The sequence below is a fragment of the Brienomyrus brachyistius genome, chromosome 13 (assembly GCF_023856365.1).
Source record: "Brienomyrus brachyistius isolate T26 chromosome 13, BBRACH_0.4, whole genome shotgun sequence".
In the NCBI taxonomy this organism is placed as follows: Eukaryota; Metazoa; Chordata; class Actinopteri; order Osteoglossiformes; family Mormyridae; genus Brienomyrus; species Brienomyrus brachyistius.
The window spans coordinates 20,494,192-20,516,978 of record NC_064545.1 but is presented as its reverse complement, the minus strand read 5'-3'; the positions used below and the strand labels follow the sequence as shown (position 1 = coordinate 20,516,978).

General features: G+C 46.6%; 1 protein-coding gene and 1 long non-coding RNA gene across 2 annotated transcripts; one reads left to right on the top strand and one right to left on the bottom strand.

Annotated features, from left to right (window-relative positions):
- Positions 1-6: 6 nt before the first annotated feature.
- On the bottom strand, positions 7-6,843 carry LOC125705837 (uncharacterized). The gene is made up of 3 exons (XR_007381699.1): positions 6,326-6,843; positions 1,251-1,413; positions 7-556 (listed from the first exon to the last, which is right to left on the bottom strand). It is a non-coding gene; the product is annotated as an uncharacterized LOC125705837 (long non-coding RNA).
- Positions 4,256-20,496, top strand: pamr1b (peptidase domain containing associated with muscle regeneration 1b). The gene is given in 15 exon segments (XM_048972120.1): positions 4,256-4,493; positions 5,437-5,562; positions 5,820-5,934; positions 8,902-9,016; positions 9,018-9,099; positions 9,102-9,119; positions 9,417-9,524; positions 14,012-14,182; positions 14,466-14,660; positions 16,139-16,381; positions 16,939-17,130; positions 17,310-17,376; positions 17,967-18,199; positions 18,646-19,040; positions 19,647-20,496. Coding segments are annotated over 15 exon segments (2,733 nt in total). The 5' UTR covers positions 4,256-4,363; the 3' UTR covers positions 20,190-20,496.
- The last annotated feature ends 2,291 nt before the right edge of the window (positions 20,497-22,787 follow it).

Here is a 22,787-nt window from a genome sequence, read left to right as displayed (position 1 = left end):
ACAAAGTCATGTCATGTAATGTGATCTGAATCAGATGTGCCGGCTCCTAAATCAGACCAGGAAAATGATGTGCTGTGCAGCTGTATGGAAGCCCCAATGCAGAACCCCTGAACAAACCATGCAGGAGTAGGGAGAGCGACCTGCCCTCACCAAGCCCTCAGGGTACAAGCGCCATTGATCGCAGATGCTCTAAATCGGGGTTTGGATATCTGGCGAGAAGGGTGTGACTAATCTGATTGTGGCTCTTTATTTTGGCAGAACGAGGGGGTTTCTGCAAAAATGACCAAGGAAAATAAGCGCTAAATCTGTAACACTGCAGACTGTATGTACATGTACGGATAGTCGGATTGCTGGAGAGGACTGAGATCTCTGCGGGGTGTCCCAGAGAGAGATGCACTTCTATGGGGGAAACGGTCCTGGTAACACTCTGTGTACGCTAGGCAGAATTCGCTGGTTCCTTGTACCATGGGGCATAAGTTTTCACCTTGTGATCGGACTGTTTCCATCATGGACTGTTGCGCTTTCTGTTCCGTTACCTCCATCAAAAATTCAACATCTGGAATGGAAAAAACAGATACTAATTACATAAGGCCAGCAAGTCTCAAAACCTACAGAAGGCCCATGGTGGGAGAAGCACATGGCCTGGAAGAAAACCATGCTTGTTACTTCTGCTCTCACAGTTACCTTGGTATACGCACGTCGCGTGCCAGGAAATATCAGTGTGCAGGTTCGCAGCTCTTACTGGTAAGAGGAGCCCAGATGAGCGCGATAAAACCTATCCCAGCAAAGATGGACTTTTAAGTGCTGTTCTACCGTGCGTGTGTGTTTTTTTTTTTATTTGGGCTAATGATAAACCAAAAAGATAAGAGCTATAATGACTGCAGAACATCAAAGGACTAAACGCTTGCTGAGCCTGCTACCCCAGGAGGAGGTAAACAGAGTCCAGGACTATTTTTTGGGCTCTGTGCCTTCAAATTACAGGCACACGTGTGCCAACGGTGCCTGCTTTTATTCTACGTGGGTCTGCCGACTCCCTATTTATGCACGATGTAAATACAAAGGATCCAAACTGGGAGGGGTGGGGAAAACGACCAGAAAAAGCTGAGCCTTCCAGTCATACTCAGGGACCAATATTGTGGCTCAGAGTCTTTGATTTACAAGTTATAATGACAGAGAAGAAACCAGGACCCAAACACATCAGGCCTTTTCTTAAACCCCTCCCCTTAATCCCAGAACAATGTGCCACATACCCCTTGGAGACCTTTCAGTAAACACGACACAAGCTCATCTCTTGATCTGGAGCGACTTGCCTGGCTTCCAGCTTCATGCTGCAGCTGCCTGTGCTACAGGGACTGTTCAGAATTCCGGTGGAATGGGAGGATCAGGAGACTCGAATCTGGCGGATGGGTCGCTCTTGTAGAGGTCAGAAAGTCAAAGGATGTCATGGGGGGGGGGGGGTTAGTGGCACATTAACATCACAGTCAGAGCCCCCCTCCCCCACACCTTTTTGTATATTAGCCTAATTGTTGCCCGGAGGTGTGGTCAGTGGTGATGGTACAAGCATATCGAATGGGGGGGTTGGAAGGATGTGGAGCGGGGGGGTTTAAAATTTGGGGACCCCGTTTTAGCAGAGGCCCCTGTATTTCAGTCCGGGTAAACCTATGCATTAAAACACCCCAGGGTCCCCGGTTAACGTCTAACTCTGCTTTTGCATACATCAGGGCCGTGGGCAAGAACCTGTTGCAGATTATCATACAGCCAGAATGAGTCTGAATTCCTCTCTTCCCACCTCCCCGATGAAAGCAAACAAATGTATTCATATTTGGCACCATATCTATAATGAAGCAATTCTGGACGCTCAGTGGTGTAACAGAATATCCTCCAACGAGACAGCTGAGCCGGCGAGCTTTTGGCCAAATTATCCAGTGTGTAAGTCGCTAGTCTGCCATGTTACATCAGAGTCAGCGCATTAACGGCATCAAATCCTGGGAATGAGCTTAAAAGCGCTGGACGGTTTAAGTGGATTATCGGGGACGATAAACACAGCAATGAAAAGAGCACCATTACATCAGCTGGGAAGGGTATACACTATAATCTATCCTTCAGAATCTGGCTGATTCCTGGGGTTAGCTGAAGCTGCCACATGCATCATTCGGTGTATACCTTTAGTGCAGCAGTGTGGCAGCAAGCAAATCTCACTGGGGATCGAAGCTGTCAACCATACTTTACATATTAGATTCACACAGACCTTGGGGGTAGATTGCAAAACTGCAAAGAAGCTTGTTGCATTCATTTCCACAGAAAACCATTATGGAAATTGTAAAACACTGGCAATTTACCCCGAGTAAATGAACATAATTGACTCCAGTTCTTGCATGGTGCCTATAGGATAGAAAATGTGTTTTTTTCCCCTTTTTTCCCCAAATAAGCAAACAATACTTTATTGTCACTTAATTTGCACTGGAGAGGTTTGTGGCTCCTGACGTTTGTCTGGAAGAGAACCCCATGAAATGATTTTAAGGAGTGTCTGTCAGAAACGGAGAAGAAAATCCAGAACAAGACTCGAACGTTTTTTACCGGCAGCAAAGAAACTGCAGGCCATTATCACCCACCATGGCGACAGATAAACTTCTGAATACTTGCAGGGGTGTTACGAAGTTCCACGCAAATAAACCGTTGCATAGAGAAAATGGTCTTCATATGTGAGAAGCCACTTTTTCTGCCCTTCAGTGGGGAGGTGCATGGCTCTGAGAGAAAGGTATTCAACCTCTGTGTGCCCACCTGGTGGAGCAGGAAGGAATTGCAGGGGGCTGCAGGTTAGGTGTCTGTGTCTGGGTTTGGAAGGTTGTGGGTTTGAATCTCAGTTAGACAAATCACTCTGGGGGGGGGGGGGGGGGTAGGATAAAATGCCTGATAGTGTGAGCCGACCTCAAACTTTGCCCCCACCTATATGAAAGTGCGTCTCAAAGAAAAAACCATAACTCAAAAAACAGGGAATTCTGAGATACTTGTACAAACACCAGATAAAAGTTACCTAGACTCTCATGGCATAGGAAACAGAACTGATGATAACATAATTCACGGCTTGCCATAGCTGGTCTTGTTAGCTTTATGTTTCACAATAAAAAAAAATGTAAAGATGTATTTTTGTTGCCCTTTAACAATTAAATCAGGAGCATTTTTCTCAAAGTAAACAATATTGTTTTCCTTCATGAAAAAAAAAAATCTTGAGGGAATCGCAAATATCTGGATGAAGGAGAAGGGTGTAATTTTATTGCAGTGTTAGTGCTTAAAATGGCCTGAAAATCACAGATACTCGCTGCATGTATGTCATGACATTCTACAGCTGGTTGTCCACACAGAGAAACACATCCATTAATCACGTCAACCGCTGTGATTCACCATGGAGGCTGGCGTGTGGGCAGATGGGGTGGGGGCCATCAGGCGCAACACTCAGCTGATGGAATTACCAAGGAATAATACCAACGACCTCAAGAATGAAGAGGTATTTGGCCCACAAACTGTGCAGGCCTTTGGCAGAAGACGGAAGCGGGGCTGACCTCCTCTCACCCCTCAAGCCATGCGTTGAAGAGCAGTCAGTGGTTCCCAGAGACTTTTGCCGGAGAGACTGACCCAAGCCTACAGAGCTCTGACCAAGCCTGTGGTGGACAGGAATGTTCAGAACTCTCCAAGCAGAGGAGGCACCCAGAGTGGATTGAAACTGCTTTTGTTTTGCTTTTTTTCCCATTTCTACGCGTAGTCCCTGTCTTCGTCTTGTCAGTTACATAATCGCCGGCACTGAGACAAAGACTCTCTCCTAGAACTCGATGACCACCTCGCCTACCCCCACCCTCTGGCTGTTTTTTCCAGTGAGTTCCTCAGACATGAGGAGGCTGGGATAAACACAGACGTTAAGCGGGGGGTCAACCACCCCCCCCCCCATACTGCTCAGCAGCAGGAACAGGTCAACAACCTTCCAGCGCTTGATGCGATGTGTGCCATCAGCTTGCAAACATTACTCAATAGGAAAACAACAATTAAAGCTGAATTTCTTGGAAATGGGTGGCCTGACTTGCAAATAAATTACTGCCAAGAAACAAACACAGTGATTAAAATGGAGTTCAGCTGAAATTCTTAAGGACAAATACTGTGGATCCCAAGGATACACCAACCCTGCGGGCTTCCCTCCTCCACATTCTCCAGACCCTGAGCTATTTTGTAGTTATCACCTGCAGGCTGGAGTCTTTTAACGGGTAACGCTGTCAGTCGCTGTGTCGAAGAGCCCACTTCTGCTGAACAGCACCTCTGTCTGTCAGACTACAGATTTTGGTACGACACCTGCCCCGGCTCCGAATGGAGCATCATGTGCCAAGGCTGCTGCGAGTACGACCTCATCCGCTGCAAGTGCCCCACCCAGGGGTCGCCGGTGGGCTACGCGGTGCCCTGCTGCCGGAATGCTGTCAACGAGTGTGACCCCTGCATCATCCATCCAGGTAAGGGTTTCCTCTCCTGTCATCCCGCCTTGTAAGAGTAGATGCATCCATCCATGTTCAATGATTGCATATCCAGGACAAGATGGTTACACAAGGAGCAGGGCAAGGGACACTTTGGACATGTTGCCAGTCCTTGACAGGACACACACTTACACACTATGAGCAATTTATAGATTATCACCTAACCACAAGGTTTTAGGAGAACATGCAAACCCCAAACCGAGCAATTTGGAGTGAGGAGTATGTTACATATATGACATAACAGGTGACGTATATCATGTTACTTTCTACCTCCTGGTTTCACTTGGCTTTACAACCTACATGAAAAAGAGTAATAATAATAAATATGTGATTCCGCATTTCGGGAAGCAGCACACGTATGTTCACAACCAAGTGTGAATTTGTTTTATAAACTTGATAGGTTCAGTCGTAAATCAGTGACTTGCTGTCTCCATGGAGACCTGCCCCCAACGGTCGTGGTACTCACGCCGACACGTGGAGGACGCGAGACCTTGGCCGGCAGCCTCAGTCCTGTGAGTCTGAGTGAAAATCCAGGCCCCCTTTAGCATCGGGCCCTCTGGGTTTTGGGAGCATTTCCATTTCAGGTTGGAATCAGTGTTGAATTCCTCCCCATCCTTTCTCGAAAGTAAAACTGATGACTTTCCCAGGTCAGATGACAGAGCTTATGGGTGCAGACAAAGTCTGTGTTTGCGGTGTGCGTATTGGGGAGGGGGAAGAGAAGACAGCTAAAAACCTTTTCAAATAAAAAAAGGCAAGAAGTAGACGTAAATAAATCAAACATTTCGTTCAGGTTGCAAGAAAGAATTTCTTCCCTGCAATAACCTCCCTTCTTCATCTTCTCACCCTCTTTATCACCGTCTCTGACTCTCACCCTCATCTCTCTCTTGCTTTTCATTTGCCATCTCTCTACCGCCCCCTGCAGGTTGCAGCATCTTCGAGAACTGTAAACGATGTAACAATGGCACATGGGCGGCCAAGGACGACTTCTTTGTCAGGGGGAAGTACTGTGCTGAGTGTCGACCCGGCTGGTCCGGAGGCGACTGCATGAGTGAGCATCTCAAGTCCTCCTTTCCTTTCGTGTGTCTCAGACATTAATAATGAACACGGAAGCCACTATGGAGCTCAGGAAGAACAGCTTCCAGAAGACCTCGGGTACATCTGGGTGACATGATCAGATGTTAGCTGAGTGCTGGAAAGCCCTTTACTTCAGTGCAGCCCTTCCTGTTTAAATTTCTCTCCTGACAGAGAGCAGCTGAATCTGTGTGTTTCAATGTGTCCCTTTTTCCTCCTTCATCTCTCCCGCAGGATGCGGAGGAGTGATCAGGAAGGCCCAGGGGCATGTGGTTCTGGAGAGCTACCCGACAAACGCTCGCTGCGAGTGGACGCTGCAAGTGGACAAGGACTTCACCATCGAGCTCAGGTATTCACCCCCACCCCTCAATCTCTGCTCCTCAGTGACACACTGACAAAATCCTGCACCATCAGGCCGAACATATATACACAGGAATATATCGGTTTGTCATTATACAAAAATATTTTTAAAACATATAATTGCCATTGAAACTAAAACAGATTGGAAAGGACTTATATCTGCTGTTAACATTACCGTATAGCACAAAACATTCCCTGCTTTAGGTATCACAGTCATTTGCTCTGGCTGGAGCGGTCTGCTTTGACAGTAAAACGTGCCCCCCCTGAAGACCGTCCAATTGCGATGTCAGGTCACCAGCTGCCACCGGGCTTTTAGAATTTAACTTTTACACAAACCGTGTCAGCCAGCTGAGTTGGGCGTTAGTTTAGCACTTACGTACCTAATCAGCGTTTTCCCTTTAGACACCCGTCCTCTAAAAATGGCTCTTTTGTGGAGATTTTACAACGCGCATGAAGGTCATAAATGGAATTACTCTGGACTTATGTCAGCGCTCCTAAATAACGGACTGCCGTCGCTTATTTATAGCTCCTGGCACGTGCAAGCGGAAGTCCACCTGGTAATCTGCTCCCGCGGGCCGATCCTCTTAGCGCTCCGCTCTCCGCCGCCGTGACTGAAGCCCCACAAAGTTTTACACCGACATTTACCGACAACGCTTTTCCACCGCCGTGGAGATTGGAAAATGTCTACCAGCTACCGAAAAATAGACAGCATCCAATCTCTGGTTTTTCTTAAATGTCTACGTGTATGCTATATATCTGAGTAAAATTTGGCCCTAACAGAATTTTTTCCAGCTTTAGAATGATTTATGAACAACGTCATCGCTTGTTAAGGATCCTTCCGTAGCCCCCCGCAGCCCGAAGTGATGTCGTACGCGCTGTCATAATTATATCCGCGCGCCCCTGCTCTTTGGTACAGCGCGTTCGCGTGTCTGTCCAGCTTCTAATAACTCCATGTAGTCTCTGCAATTCGGCCGCTTATGCGCGTTCAGGTGTCCTCTGTCCAGCTGTACGCGAGTTCGCGTGCCGTCCGGTCTGCGGGTAGATACTCCTGCATCTGCTGTTTGGCTCCGAACGCGCTTTTGTCTGCTTGACGCAATAGACGTATCCTTTATAATATGAAAACATTTGAGTGCGTGAGTGGGTAAAATTAAGCGCTTGGGCGGGCCACGGTCTGCTGTTTTGACTAGATAGTTTGGACTTTCTTTTTAAATCAAGGGTTTTGGCAGCATGTTGTACGAATCCATCCATCCTTCCATATTCAAGTCATTTATTCTACTTAGGGTCGCGGGGGGGACGTAGAGTGTACCCCAGGCAGCAAATACCACAAGGCATGACTTAGGTACAGAGATGTGCATTGTTTCTGAAACTTTTTTTTACCTATACGGAAAACTCCGCCTTCCATGCAAAATCTCTTTGGGGCTGGAAGACAGTTTTATTTCCGAGAAATATTTACTGTTATTGCTACTGAAATTCTTCTGGGATCTACTGCATATGTTACTGCATGCTGAACAAAAGTTATCAGTCTCAGATTAAGCTGGCTAAAAGCTTCCGATTTTGATTTAAGGGTTTGCTTTTGTTTGGACCCGTTTCTCAGTGACGCACAACAGCTGGGAGCACTTACAATTCTGTCCTGTTAGCGAAAGCTTGCATTATTTGAATGTTTATACATTTACTGTGCAAATTGGATTCTCTTCTCTTAAAATGTATTAAACTCAGGCATTGTTTAAAATATCCATTTGTGGAGTATAATCTAATATGTGTATAATATAGTAATAATAGTTGGTTAAAATGGGAAATTTACTAAAACTTGCACACAACACATGGTTTTAAAATAGAAAATAGTAAACATTTATTACATTTAGTGCAAGTAGAAATTTCAAAACAGGTGCAGGGCTAATTTTTCCACTTTAGAACTGTAACCTCAAGTGAAAATATTATTTTTATTTATTTTTATAAGTGATTAACTAATGAAACTGGAGTCCATACTCCATCATAGGAGGAAAACTGGTTAAATAACTGGATCAGTAAATATCACCATAGAATAATATCACCTGACCGTGTAGGTTACATTTTGGAAACTTTGCAAAATGACAAATGTTTTAAGTCAACAGCCGATTTATGTTGGAAAAGGCATCCAGAAATTCAGATGCTGAATATGCAGCAAGGGCAGTTATTCTGGAAAATTGCATGGATAAAGAGTAATAAGTGAGCAAACTCACCACGCCAGCATTAACTGTCTAATGACTGCCATCTGGATGTAAAGCATATTCTAACGGGAGCTATTTTAAGCAACAAAATATAGGCATTCTTTTTTACAGCTAGCACTATAGATGATAATATTTTTATTGTAGGCATGTAGGGTGTTTCCTTATTAAATTCAAAAAGCAACATCTGTTTATTTTTAAGTGTCACTTACGACTGCAGAAAATATTTAATATTCGGTCATCCTAATAGCTTGGGACTGTAAGACTCCCAGACTTGTTACTTCTAATTGCCTGCTGTGGAAACCAGTATGATGTCAACGGAGAGCTTTTGCCAGTTTTAATAACTCTCTTCTCGCGCTGATCCTTTTAACAGGCTAAAAAAATAATATAAAGGTCGGTTTGCGGAGAATAAACGTGGCTTATTTAATATATCGTGGCTTTCATTTTCATAGTTTCACCAACAGGAGGAAATTACTTGCACTATTCACACCTCCGTGGAACAAAGGAACTTGTGTGAAGAATGACGTCAGAGTAACGCGTAACCCTGATTTGGGGATTTATCAGTCGTCTAGAGCCATCAAACAACAGCTAGGTTGCAGAGTCGTAGGGAGGGTCCCCAACCCCCCCAGGCCCCGGAAAACTTCCCAGCTGGAAAACTAGTGTCCTGGGGCTACTGCTTTTGAAGCATTCCAGCTTCTGCAGAGATAGTGTCATGATTGCTTCAGTATCCAATCACGGCTGCTTTTCTGCAGCTTCCGGATGATCAGTCTGGAATTCGACTACAGCTGCCGCTACGACTACATCGAGGTGCGGGACGGCGACAGCCTGAGCTCCCGCGTCATTGGCCGGTTCTGCGGGAACGAGCGGCCCGCCGCCCATCCTCAGCTCCGGAAACTCGTTGCACATCCTCTTCGTCTCGGATGGCTACAAGAACTTTGACGGCTTCTTCGCCACATCCAGGAGAGCTCGGGTAAGCGGCGGGGGTGAGGGGGCATTTTCCAGACCCGCTTATTATGACCAAGTGGTGCGCTCCCGGGAATAATCGGATTACTTTTTTCGCCATCTCGGGCACTTGCCAGATATCTGCTTGGGCCCTTGGTGTGCAGTCTAAGAACAAAGCCCTTTAAATACCTCCAAGCTGTCAAGTCCCAGACTCCATCCCCAGGGCCCCATGGACCAGCTCCTTTATCCAGAGGCACGTCCGTTCTGGTCCCACTTTTCGGCTTGCTCCACTTTCCACCGCCCGCTTTCTCTCTCTCATCCACAGCGTGCAGTTCCTCCCCCTGCCGCAACGACGGGACCTGCGTGCTGGACTCGTTGGGCTCGTACCGGTGTGCGTGCCTGGCCGGCTACACGGGCCGGCATTGCGAGAATGGTAAGCTGCACCTGCCACGTCTATGCCGGGACGTCGCGGCTGATCTGAGCGCGAATATTTTCCACAGCAGCTGCGCGTGACGCCATGCCCTTGGCGTGCTCCGTCTGGGTCCTGCCTCGTCAGCTGTTCTCGGCTGGCCTGCATGTGCCTGAAATGAAAGGCTTGGACCCTCTTCAACTGTACTTAATTACACCCCACTCCCATCTCCAGAAAATGACCCATGAGTATCTCACAAACCATGTCAATGGAAGCCAGGAGTTTCTTATAAAAGTAGTCTTTTTTCCCCCAATGTTTAAAAACAGATCTATCTTAATGTGTTAATGAAAGTCAGTTGGATTATGAGATTAGCTCGCTTTGTGTGGCCAGAGGGTGTCATGCATGCTACTCCTATACATCATCTAAATCTCAAAAGAATTCAGGTGAGTTTAGTTGCTCTAAGTAGTTAAGCCTAGTGAATCTACCTGGAGGGAGTGCTTATTCTGTGCATCTGCACTTTTCCAGATAGGCCTAACTTGGATTCTTAAAAGTCTAATTTGGAAAGCACACTTAACCTGATGTATCTATTCCAAAAGGAAGTTTACAAGGGTGAAAGGATGCTTGACAGCAGCATTGTGCTTCTGTTCTTATCCAGCAATGAAGTCTGTTTAGAAAAGTCATGTGACCTGACATAAATAGCCATTCGAAGGCCCGGGGTCGCACCTGCTGGCAACTGACAGGCCTGCGGGTGACCACATGGGGCACTCAACAGAAGGTCGCTAGGTCAAGTCCCAGGAAGTCTTACTTTTAAAAAAGTGGCTGTATAAAAGCCACAGATAAGCTTTTCCAGATGATGTCCGGAATACCTGTGTATTGTCATTTTTGTACAGCCTTTACCGTCTCTCTTTTAAACAGGCCTTTGATTCCAAACACATGCCCTTTGCCTCCATGAAATGGTAGCTCAGTAAGACCCTGGTTCACTGATCTTTTGGCAAGGCAGGGAACACCCCAGGGTCGGGCACCAGCTCATATCAAATACATGTGACAACTAACTATATAGTTGGCTACTTTGTTTTGGGTCTTTAATGGCCTCTTTTCAGGCAATATATTTTCCTTGAAAGCAGCATTTGAAAGATTATTTAATGTTCTGCAGTCTGAAATCTCTTAAAATGCTATTTCCAGTGCACTGTTAAAAGCTAACGAGAGCCCTTTAAAATTTCCTATTACTGCAGAGAATCAGTCCAATGATTATTTTTCCTTAATTAACATTCCAGCACTAGCACACAGCTTAGACACCAGTAGGAACTCCATAGTGGGAGACTTTTCCAGTGTTGTTCCGGGACCTAAAGCTGTGAATTGGCCTTGGGTTTGGGAAACATGATGCTCCTGCTGTTTTGGCATGCGTTTTTAAATATGCCTGCTTAGGACAAATGAGTAACCATACAGTTAAAAGGAAACAGAGCTGACCGTTTACGTACTTGGATGTTAATGACAGGAGTTCTGCAAGTAAAGCGTGGCGCTAAGTTCCGGGCTTCATTAGGACCTGACAGATTTTCCAGCCTTTCGGGAAACTCTCGTTGAAATGATTTCTATAGAATTAATCCCATGCTACAAAAAAATAATACAAATTAATTTCAGACTTATTCATAAGGAAATATCAGCTTAATATTCAGCTCTGTGCTAGTCAAATGCATGCCCCTGGAAATATTTTGGATTTACATAACACATTTTGCCTCAATTCGAAATGTTGTTAAATTTGACTTTGCTTGATTATTTGTTTTTTCTAGAATTTTATATTCATGCCCCACACAATCTTATGTAATCCAATAGACTGTGTCAGCATCTGGAACCTATAAAAGTACAGCATATTTTAAATATAACTATGTTGGTATGATGGGTAGTTCTGTTCCAGATGTGTGTGTATATTTCTTTTCCAGTGCAGTGATAATAACAGTCACATATATATTAAAATATAGCTCCGAAACGTCTGTAAACACATTTTAGTGTCTGTACAAACAGACCTAACCTTAACTATAAAGTAACCAAACCAAATGCTTTTAAGGCTTTTAGATTCCTGATGGCATTGGCAGATTGTTTTTTAGTATTGAGGTTTATTCTCTGGGGACCTGAAAAATGTCCCCACAAGCTAAAAAAATTATAGGTTTTACCACAATGTGGAAATATTTGGTCTCCACAATATGGTAAATGTATGCACACAGACACACAGGGATCTGAACTCATATCTCTGTGGGGACCATCCATTCATTTCTATGGAGAAAACCCTAATTACAAATATGACAAACATAATCCCTACCCAGCCGTAACCTTAACCATACAGTAAGTAACCAAACGATGGACACGTCTTTTGACATTTTTAGGTTTTTTTATTGCAGTTGCAGATTTTTACGAAATTGAATTTCCCCTTGTAGGGACAGATAAAATGGTCCCCATAACGTCAAAATAACGGGTTTTTAGCACATCAAAGGGACATTTGGCCCACACACAAACACACACACACACTTCGGGTAAACATATCTTTATGGGGACCGCTCATTCATTTCTATGGGAAAAATGCTAATGCTAACTATGACAACTCCAGACTCAAGGCAGACACGTCATAAAAGACATTCATTAAGGTGGAAAATGTAACTCTGTTAAATAGGAGTTATAATGCAGACTGACTGTTCCTCTGCCCCAGCGAAGTGCTAACACAGTGCTGCGTCCAACTTCTCCCAGTGCTTGAGATGCTTCATAATGAGCCCAACAGACTAACACAGCTTTTCCTCTCCAGTTCCAACTCTCCTGGGATATTTTAAAATGTAAAATGCCCCATTTCACATGTTTTTTTTTTTTTTGAAAACCGGACTCTTGGTTCTGACTCAAGCTGCCAGGTTCAGTGGCTCATTTGTGGGATCCGGTGATTCAGGGAGTTAACTAGTGAGACGATTTGTGAGCTGTTTTTGAACTGCCTGTGCTGAGGAGACTAGTCATACTAGCTCAACGTCACTGTTAACTGTTAGAAGATACAGCAGGTTCAGGACCTGAAGGTGTGGTAAAGGTGAAATGATGATTTATGTATAGTAGGGGATCCGTAGACTAAGGAGCATGTTAGTATTGGTATTTGTGTGATGTGTCAGTGCACCCTGCTCCTCTGCTGGTGTTTCTGTAAGGTTTCATTGCAGCCTGTACCTCTGTGGTGAAGCTGTCTGTATTTGTGTGGTGTGTCATTGCACCCTGCCCCTCTGTGGTGTAATGAACCTGTCGGTGTTTGTGTGATGTTTCACTGCACACTACCCCTCTGTGGTGAACCTGTCGGTGTTTGCGTGGTGTGTCATTGCACACTGCCCCTCTGTGGTGTAATGAACCTGTTGGTGTTTGCGTGGTGTTTCATTGCACCCTGCCCCTCTGTGGTGTAATGAACCTGTCGGTGTTTGTGTGATGTTTCACTGCACACTACCCCTCTGTGGTGAACCTGTCGGTGTTTGCGTGGTGTTTCATTGCACCCTGCCCCTCTGTGGTGTAATGAACCTGTCGGTGTTTGTGTGATGTTTCACTGCACACTACCCCTCTGTGGTGTAATGAACCTGTCGGTGTTTGTGTGATGTTTCACTGCACACTACCCCTCTGTGGTGTAATGAACCTGTCGGTGTTTGTGTGATGTTTCACTGCACACTACCCCTCTGTGGTGAACCTGTCGGTGTTTGCGTGGTGTTTCATTGCACCCTGCCCCTCTGTGGTGTAATGAACCTGTCGGTGTTTGTGTGATGTTTCACTGCACATTACCCCTCTGTGGTGAACCTGTGGGTGTTTGCGTGGTGTTTCATTGCACCCTGCCCCTCTGTGGTGTAATGAACCTGTCGGTGTTTGTGTGATGTTTCACTGCACACTACCCCTCTGTGGGGAACCTGTCGGTGTTTGCGTGGTGTTTCATTGCACCCTGCCCCTCTGTGGTGTAATGAACCTGTCGGTGTTTGTGTGATGTTTCACTGCACACTACCCCTCTGTGGTGAACCTGTCGGTGTTTGCATGGTGTTTCATTGCACCCTGCCCCTCTGTGGTGTAATGAACCTGTCGATGTTTGCGTGGTGTTTCATTGCACCCTGCCCCTTTGTAGTGTAATGAATCTGTCGGTGTTTGTGTGATGTTTCACTGCACCCTGCCCCTCTGTGGTGTAATGAACCTGTCGGTGTTTGTGTGATGTTTCACTGCACCCTGCCCCTCTGTAGTGTAATGAACCTGCTGGTGTTTGCGTGGTGTTTCATTGCACACTGCCCCTCTGTAGTGTAATGAACCTGCCGCTGTTTGCGTGGTGTTTCATTGCACACTGCCCCTGTGTGGTGGGTGCTTGTGTGATCTTTCAGTGGACCAAGTCACTGTGTAATGAACCTGTCTAGATTTGTTTAGCTGTAGTGTAGCTCCCCATAGCATAGTCAGCTAGTTTGGGTTTGTGTGACCATAGCGTAGCCCACCTATGGTATACTGAACCTGTCTGGGTTTGTGTAACTGTGCAGTTGTGCTGTGCAGCAAGCCCCCTACACCAGCCCATGGAACAATGGAGAATCTGCACCTATACTTCGGGGCACGTGTCACCTTTCGCTGCAACCCCGGGTTCATGCTGCAGGGCACCTACACCGCCACCTGCCGCCTGGACGGCACCTGGAGCACCCCTGCTCCCAAATGCGGTAAGAGGCCGGTGAGGCAGTGTGAAGGCCTTATGTCCACCTGCTGTTACTTGCTGGGCTTCACATCCTGGAGTGGATAGGACCCTCATACGTAGCCACACAACGCCCCTCGATTGGATGAACAAAACCTGCAGTGTCTGCGACGTGAGGTGGTCAGGTGGTGCAAATGGGCACATTGACATGCCAGTGGAACTGCAAGATATCCAATGGGGAGTCAGCAAAGGAGAGTCACGAGAATGTTGTCTGACATCATACTGAACGTCGCCCCCCCTTGCTTTGTCAGTGTTTGTGGAGAAAAAGAGCTGCCCTACCCCCGGGAAGCCTGCCAATGGGGACTACTTCCTAGTGTACGGCCCGGAGGACGTGCTCATTGCCGTGCAGTACCTATGCCACGCACCCTACATGCTAAAGGGACAGTCGCAGAGCTCCTGCCTTCCTAACAGCACCTGGAGTGGACCGGCACCGCTCTGTGTCAAAGGTGAGTCCATGCATACACACACACGCTGCTTGGTCATCACCTGCCAATTCCTGTCGAAACTCCGCCCCCACTGTTCAGCATGAGCACCTGTAACAGACATTCTCCACCTGTAGCTGCCATTTTTTATCAAACTTTCAGTTCTCTTTATTACCTGGTCTGGTCATTTTTATGGTGACTATTGGATTTCGTTCAGTTTTTTTAAAATTATTTTAATGTATTTGTCTCTTTATGGAAGACAATTTTGCATCAGTTTTAATAATATTTGTTTGCTATTTGGCCTAAAATATTTCAGTTGTTCTTTACCATTTGTTGTAGGTTTTAATGTTTTTTTTTTCACCAATTATGTTGAGTTGTTAAGGGTGTTAACCTTGGGGCTGGGGACTGGAGAGACTTCTGGAAAATCACAAGCTGTCGGTATAGTCACATTAGCTGCTGTGTCAGCGCAATTTGCTGTTCCATTTCTGTTTTATCACTTTCTGGGTGTGGCTGGGAGGAAAACAGCATGGGGAGGGAGGGAGGGTGAATGACGGTAATGGGGACATGAAGGTTCCGCATTCATGGAGTGCTGTAAATGTGCTGGAAACCCTGAACAGTAGCGGGGAACAAAGACATGAACAAAGGTCCCGGAGCACTCCAACACTCTACGGAGGGGGAGCCAGTCTATCTAAGCTTCCTGCTCACTGATAATGATGAAATGCATTTTCAGACATCAAAAATATTCCACTACAACCAATTCTGCACTATCGGGGAAGTTTGTAAACATAAGCAACTCACAATCACTGGCCCAGCATGTCTTAAATATAACAACTTGCTTATTTACAGATTTACTCCTGGGAAATCACAATTTACCAGTTACTGGTAATAATAATTAGTTTCACAAGTGTGCGCACCTGACACCAATTAGCGTATGAGTCTGGCGCCACCACTAGAGGGCGACAGAAGCTTTGGCCTCATTTTGTGTTGTTCAATTTCATTAAATGCATGGTTATAAGGTTTTGTAGAAGGTCAGAAGGTATTATATAGACACTCCTCTATTTACGAATGAGATGCATTCCGAATGGCCGTTCATAACTTGAAATGTTCGTAAGTCGTTATTAAACATCATTTTAAGGGTATACGCAAGTACAAAGAACTAGGATGCTGGGAGTACGCACGCTACGCTGCTGCGCGGCGGGAGTAGTAGGCAGAAGTCATACCAGGCGGAATTGGTGCGCAGAAAAAAAAACTGATGTTGCGGACAGGAGACGGGAGCCCAATGGACACAATTTGGACTTACAGACTTCTTCATTCGTATGTCCGAAAATTCATAAGTAGAAAGTTCGTAAGTAGAGGAGCGTCTGTATTTGATATACATATATAATATGTATGTATTTCAAAATCAGTTTTGATAAATATTAACTGATGCGCAGAATGTGTTCTTTAATAACCTTTTTGCAATCAGTACATCACAGGCTTTTGTACTTAATTTTTTTTTCCAGTGAAAGAAGTAGATAAAGAACAAGACAAAGAGCACGACAAAGACAAAGGGTTAGACAAAGGGTTAGAAAAAGGGTCAGACAAAGGGTCAGACAAAGGCAAAGATAAAATCCCAGCCAGCACTGGCCGTAAAGATAAAGACGGAACCAACGACAGCGTCACTAAAAATACAAACACCAGCACGGATACGGCCGGCAAGAAAGACCTGGGGAAAGAGTCAGTACCTGACAACCTGAGCGTCAGCGGTAAGTTTAAAACCTCCTTGCTTTGCCCAGATGATAAGCAGCAGCGCAAGGGTTCATTTGACAGGAGTGTTATAGTCTGAAAAGCCTTGTGTGCCATCTCTTAGTGCCTTAATTAGCATGTGATTTACATAGTGTAACGATACAGTGCTCTGGATGATGGCAACTTTTCTGTAGATTTTGGAAAATGTGATTCAGAGCCGCAATTTAGAGGGCAATTCATTAGCAGGAATAGCGGCTATCGCTAATTACTTGTTAAGCCAACTACTGGTAATCAAGTCTGGGAAATATACTGGAATGAAAACGAGAAGCTTTGCAGCAAGAGACAGATTTCATTATACACATTTTTTTATAGCATTCCCAGTCTGTCGTTCTGTCTGTCCTTCTCACTGCTTGTCTGTCTGTCTGAGTCTATGCTTATTTGTCTGTCTGACTTCCTGTTTGCCTGTCTATCTGACTCCCTGCTTGTCTGTCTGACTGCTTGCTCATTTGTCTATCTGACTGCCTGCTCGTCTCTCTGTTTGTCCCCCCCGTCTGTCGACTGTCGTCTCACTGCACAGAATCTGAGCGGCACCGCTGCTCCCTTCCCCCCCGGCTGCTAAATGGGTACCATCAACTGGTACTGGGTTTGGATGAGGCCCCCGACACCGTGGAATACTTCTGTAACAACTCATATGCCCTGAGCGGCTCGGCACAGAGGACGTGCCAAGCAGACGGCTCCTGGAGTGGCAAGCAGCCCCTGTGTATCCGTGGTAGGCCCTGGGTCCCCGCGTGGCTCACACCTCATAGTATATACCCAAACTTACATAATCACACACTACGAGATATTATCACTGGTATAATAATAATAATAATAATAATAATAAAAACATGCCATACCCTCTGAATACCCATCATTTAGTAACCAGCTACATGCCCCATTTTCCTCCAGCTTGCCGGGAGCCCAAAGTGTCGGACCTGGTGAGACAGAAGGTGCTGCCACCCCAGGCCCCATCCAGGTGGGACTCCTCTTCCTACCTGTATGCCACCCCCCAACCCCCCCCCCCCCACCCTTGACTGATTTCCGAGCTGAGTCTCCAGCTTCTGTTCCATTAGCAAACCGTATAATTCAGATATATCTAAAATGACCAACGGGCTTGTAAATATTGTAAAAAGGAACTGTATGAAAAATCACGAGATTTGAATTAAATAAGGGTTTAAAACATTGGGAGGGGTGAGTCTTTGATTTAGTCCAGAAAGCAGAATTACTCTGTGCCTCTCCGAACGTGGACATCAGACACAAACACGTCAAACGCGACACATGCTATTTGCCTAAGAAGTGACTGTCTTTAAAACATGGAGCGCAGAAAAGCTTGGGCAGGGTCTGTAAACTTCTCTCCCAAAACAACTTCTTGTTTTCGTTCCGGGGTGAGGGCCGATGACTCATGCCGGGATTCTGTAAACACCACAGCCTCCGATTGCACAGTCAGGCTTGGGGGGGGGGGGGCATTACAAAATTTGCAGATGCCAACACTCAGATTCATCGATGTCCCTCTCTGGCATGTCTCCACCCCCTTCCCCCCCCCACCCGCCCCTGCCGGCCCCACAGGTTAAGCCCGGTGCAAAAGTTCTACTCGTCCTCCACCGTCTGGAAGGTGTATGACCCAGTCGTTCCAACAAAGGGTCCCCCGGTGCTGGTCGAGCTCCCCCAGGGCTATCACCACCTGTACACCCACATAGAGTATGAGTGTGTCTCTCCCTTCTACCACCACTCTGGCAGCTCTCGCCGCACGTGTCTCAAGACGGGCAAGTGGAGTGGGCGTCATGTCTCCTGCTCACCAGGTGAGGGCAGCAGAAACTCGGAATTGACAGCTATTCAGAAGTAAAGCATGGAATTCCTGTACAGTACCCTTTATATAGCCTCAGGGACTCCAGTGATGAAAACACAATATTATCAAGCCTCTAGGCGTTAAAATAATATTATAATCTTTGGCGATTTTACCGGGGGTGAAATTGCACCCCCTCTTGGTCAAATGAAAATGCAATTCGAACATATTAAGTTCAATAAAATTGAATTATATTTTGAAGTTATATTTGAAGATGTGGCTTCTGCTAGTCATATCAGTGTGTAATAATAATTTATTGTAAATGTACCTCCTACGTATTTATCTGAATGAATGACTGGCTGGGGTATCACCCTGCGAGAGAAGCCTGGAGCCACATGCGAATGTAACGTCGGTTTACTGAGGCACCTGGGGTGCTGATGGTGGCTCGCTGTGTGCCTGCAGTGTGTGGGAAGCTGAGCGGCTTCAGCGCGCGAAGGCCGGCCGACACACACTGGCCCTGGCACGCTGCCATCTATAGGCGCTCCAGCGCCGGCATCGCTTCCAGGATCGCCAAGAAGGAGAGCCTGGCGGCAGGCCTGGGGAAGGAGGCCCTGGAGGGGAAGGGGTCTCCAGAGGCGGCCGCGGCGGGGGCGGATGAGGAGGAGGAGACCCGGACGGGCAGCTGGCAGCTGGTGTGCAGCGGCGCTCTGGTGAACCAGCGCAGCGTGGTGGTAGCCGCCCATTGCGTGACGGAGCTGGGGAAGGCGCACCCAATCAGCGCCGGCGACGTCAAGGTGGTGATGGGGAAGCACTACAGGAGTGAGCTCAGGGAGACCAAGAGCCTGCAGCACCTGCGGGTAGGAGGGGCTCTGCTGAGCGGGGGCGGGGTCATGCTGTCGTACATGAGATCTGATTGGCTGGCATGCTACTGGGGTCAGTGTCCATGACCCGGGGCTAAGCTGCTGCGTAGCAGCATAACACAGTGTGTGTCATTCTGGCTTAAAATACAGGATTTCCTAGATGTACGGCAAGATAGAACAAAATGTGCCTTGGAGTTTGAAATATTTGTTTTTAATTGCAGATATATCTGATTAATAATTAAAGGAGAATGTTGGTGGAAACACCAGCTGGGCACGATGGAGACACCCAGTAGGCCAGAGGACCACATTTGGCAGGCCGCTGTTTTCTGCCTGTTAATATGAAACCCTACATTTAAAGAGAACCTTTATAAATTATACATTCCATTTCATCTGAGGCCTTTTTTATGATGAGATGTGCTCCCGTCCTGCTCTCCAGCTTGGTGTTTAGCTGTGAAATAAAAGAGCCACATGCAAAAATGATTGTGAAAGAAAGAGTCTGCAAAGGGCAGACGGTAGCCATTCAGGGATTTCGTAGGGGGCAGCTGGATTTGTATGTCCATAGCTGCCTCCCCCCACAGTGCATGTTGCTCTTTGTGTGTGTAGGTGTCTGCTGTCCTGGTCCACCCTAACTACGACCCGCTGGTGCTGGACTCGGACCTGGCGGTGCTGAAGCTGCTGGATAAGGCGCGGGTGGGTGAACGCGTGTTGCCCGTCTGCCTGCCCGACGCGTGGGAGGGCCAGGGGGCCGCGCGCCAGGCCTACGTAATCGGCTGGCCCATCCTGCCAGGCGCGGGCGGCACGGAGGCCGAGGGCATGGCGCGGGCGGGCCTGGTGGAGCTTGCCGACGTGGTGGCATGCGAGCGGCAGTTCGCGCAGCACGGAGCCACCGTCGGCGTCACAGACAACATGCTGTGTGGCCGGCAGCACCCGCGCGCCCTCTCCGACATCTGCCCCGCCGACACCGGGGGCATCGTCATCCTGCCCGCCCCCGGTGACTCCGAGGGCCTTGACGAGACCCGTCGCGTTTGGACCCTGCTAGGGCTGGTGAGCTTCGGGTACGATCGGCGCGCCTGCAGCCCGGAGCTCTACACCGTCTACACACGTGTTTCCAGCTTCAAGGACTGGATCCAGAGGAACATGAAGTAGGGCTCCTTACGGTTCCCTTCTCAATCCTCGGATCAAGCTGGGGGCTTCGCTAAATTAAATGGCAACACTGGACCCTGGGGCCCTGGATTAACAAGCAGAGGGGGAGATAACCGGCCTTCTCACTGGGTGCTCGTGACTGATCGGAGAACCCGGTCTCCAGCTTCTGTTCCATTAGCATACGCTACAATGTATATATACTGAACAGTATTATCCAGATATATCTAAAAAGACCAACGGGCTTGTAAATATTGTAAAAAGAAACTGTGTGAAAAATCATGAGATCTGAATTAAATCTGTGTTTAATACAGTGGGAGTCTTTGATTTAGTCCAGAAAGCAGAATTACTTCGCTGGCGGAGCCCAATGTACCTCTCTAGAGCTCCACAGGCCTCATCAAACACAATACATCTTATTTGACAATTTATTTTTGAGTAACTGGAAGAAATCTATTGAATTAAAATGATTTCTTTCGCACAGAATATTGTTCGAGCCTAAGTCCAAAGATGAACATTTGGTAGTGTGAGGCGAGCTGGAAATGAGTAATTTATGTATGGTGGCTAAATGATTAGCATTGTGGCCTCACACCCATACAGGGATTCAAAGGGCAACTCTGCTTCTGTGCATATTTCCTGTGTTTTGCATGACTTTCTTTTAGCGGATCAAAAATGGCAGGTTAGGTACTTTAAATGTTGGTAAAAGTGTCAAGATATTCATGGTGGTTACATGCTTACTTTAGCCAGTAGTGTCCACCAAATGAATAAATGTAAAACGTAAACTCAAATTGCGGCAAAAATTAATACTGGGGCGTGTAAGTGAATTTCAGATTTGCATTTTGTAAACGCCTGTAGTTGATGTTGAGCTTTTTTCGTAATTTAGGCTAGTTTTACATTGAGTGGATGTTTCATTTTTATCTAGGCAGGATTGCATCACATCCCTGATATTTGCTGCTTATATAAGTAATTTCTCTTTGTACATTATATATGTTCCTTCATCAGGATGTGTCACTTTCATGCTGAAAAAGTGACACGTCTGCTAAGCACCCTCTGACCACTAGATGGAAATATCAAACAGCAGCAACTCACAGTTTTGTAGAAGCATAATGAGAAAAAAGGCAAAATTCTCTTGTGATTATTCCGTTGTTATGGAAAGACTGGGACCTGGGTGGCAAAGGCCTCGCTTCAGGAAGGTAACTGTGCATCTAAGGCACGCCAGCCTGAGCTGAATCACCAAAGGGAAGCTGTACTTGGAGCACACTGAGTACGAGAAGGACGATTTGTATGTTGATTTGGGGGGTGTGGATATTGCAAAACAGTGGGAGGATTTTCTCCAATCATTAAGAATAAACAAACCAACAAATCTGGAACTGGCAAGTTGGCTTAGCACACAGGGGAAAGGAGACCTGGATTTTATTAGTGATGGGGGTTTAGGGGGATAATTACACAGTAAAACTATTTTCAAAGACAAACAAAAGATGCAATTTTTGGAGTGGCTAGGAAACCAAACGAAGTAGGCTTGTGATGTGATTGGAATTGTCAGCATTTGTGCAGGCCCAGGCTTACGGAGGGGTATATGACCAAGAAAATAAGGATCAAGTGGCTCACCCCCCTTTGACAGAGCCCTCCCCCCGCAGGCAAGCTCCACATTGACATGCGTGGTTCTGGTCACCATCTGTTGGGTTGAGTTTCCTATCGATCAGTGACTGACTCTTCCCTTTGGACACTAGTTTCATCTGCCCTGTCTGTACGAGCGTATATCAAAAGAGCTTGCAGTTCCCTCAACCTCCCCCCCTTCCCCACCCCGCTTTGCCAAGCCCACCACTTGTCAGATTTCATCTATTGCAGTTGGAATGTAAGGTTTCTCAGGCACCATTATGCTACAGGGGTACCAGCTATATGATAATGGTGAACACTTATTACACACCCAATTGACTAAGGACAGGTAATAAAACAGCAAGCTGCCGAAACCCTTGTAGCTTGTGAAATGCTGCAGTATAGGGTCCCATCGTATGCTATGGAACGGCAGAAGGTAGGTTACCATATCTCAGCTCCTCACTGTGCTGACTTGCCGTCATAGGTTCCATTCATGGTCCACAATCAAACACTACTGCAATACTAAGGTCAACATTTTTGAGTGGAACCCTGCAACTGACAAGAAGAGATACACTTGAGGGTATGCTTGCTCTAAAGACAATGCCTAGTCCACAGGCACCGGTGCCTCTTGGATAAGATGGAGAGAAACGGAGAACCACCACATGTAATTTCCATGGGAATGGACCCCCATGGGAGAGCTGCCATTTTCTAATTTTCACTTCACTTTGCAGGTGTCTTGTTCTCTTGTTGTTACTCTCGTCTTTTCTGCTGTAGGTCGAGGTGGGGGTTTGCTCATCAAGCCATTACTCGTGTTCCCCCACAACCCCCAAGTGACCCCAGTTCATTTGCCGCATCCATAAATAAGGAATGAAACAGCACATAGGTGCATACACATGCCTGGTCACATGGGCTGAGATGACAGCATTATTTATTGCGTTGTGTGTTCTTGGCTCTGCTCTGCCTGCAAAGCATTTCATGAATTTTGGACCTTGATTTCTCACGTGGGAATTT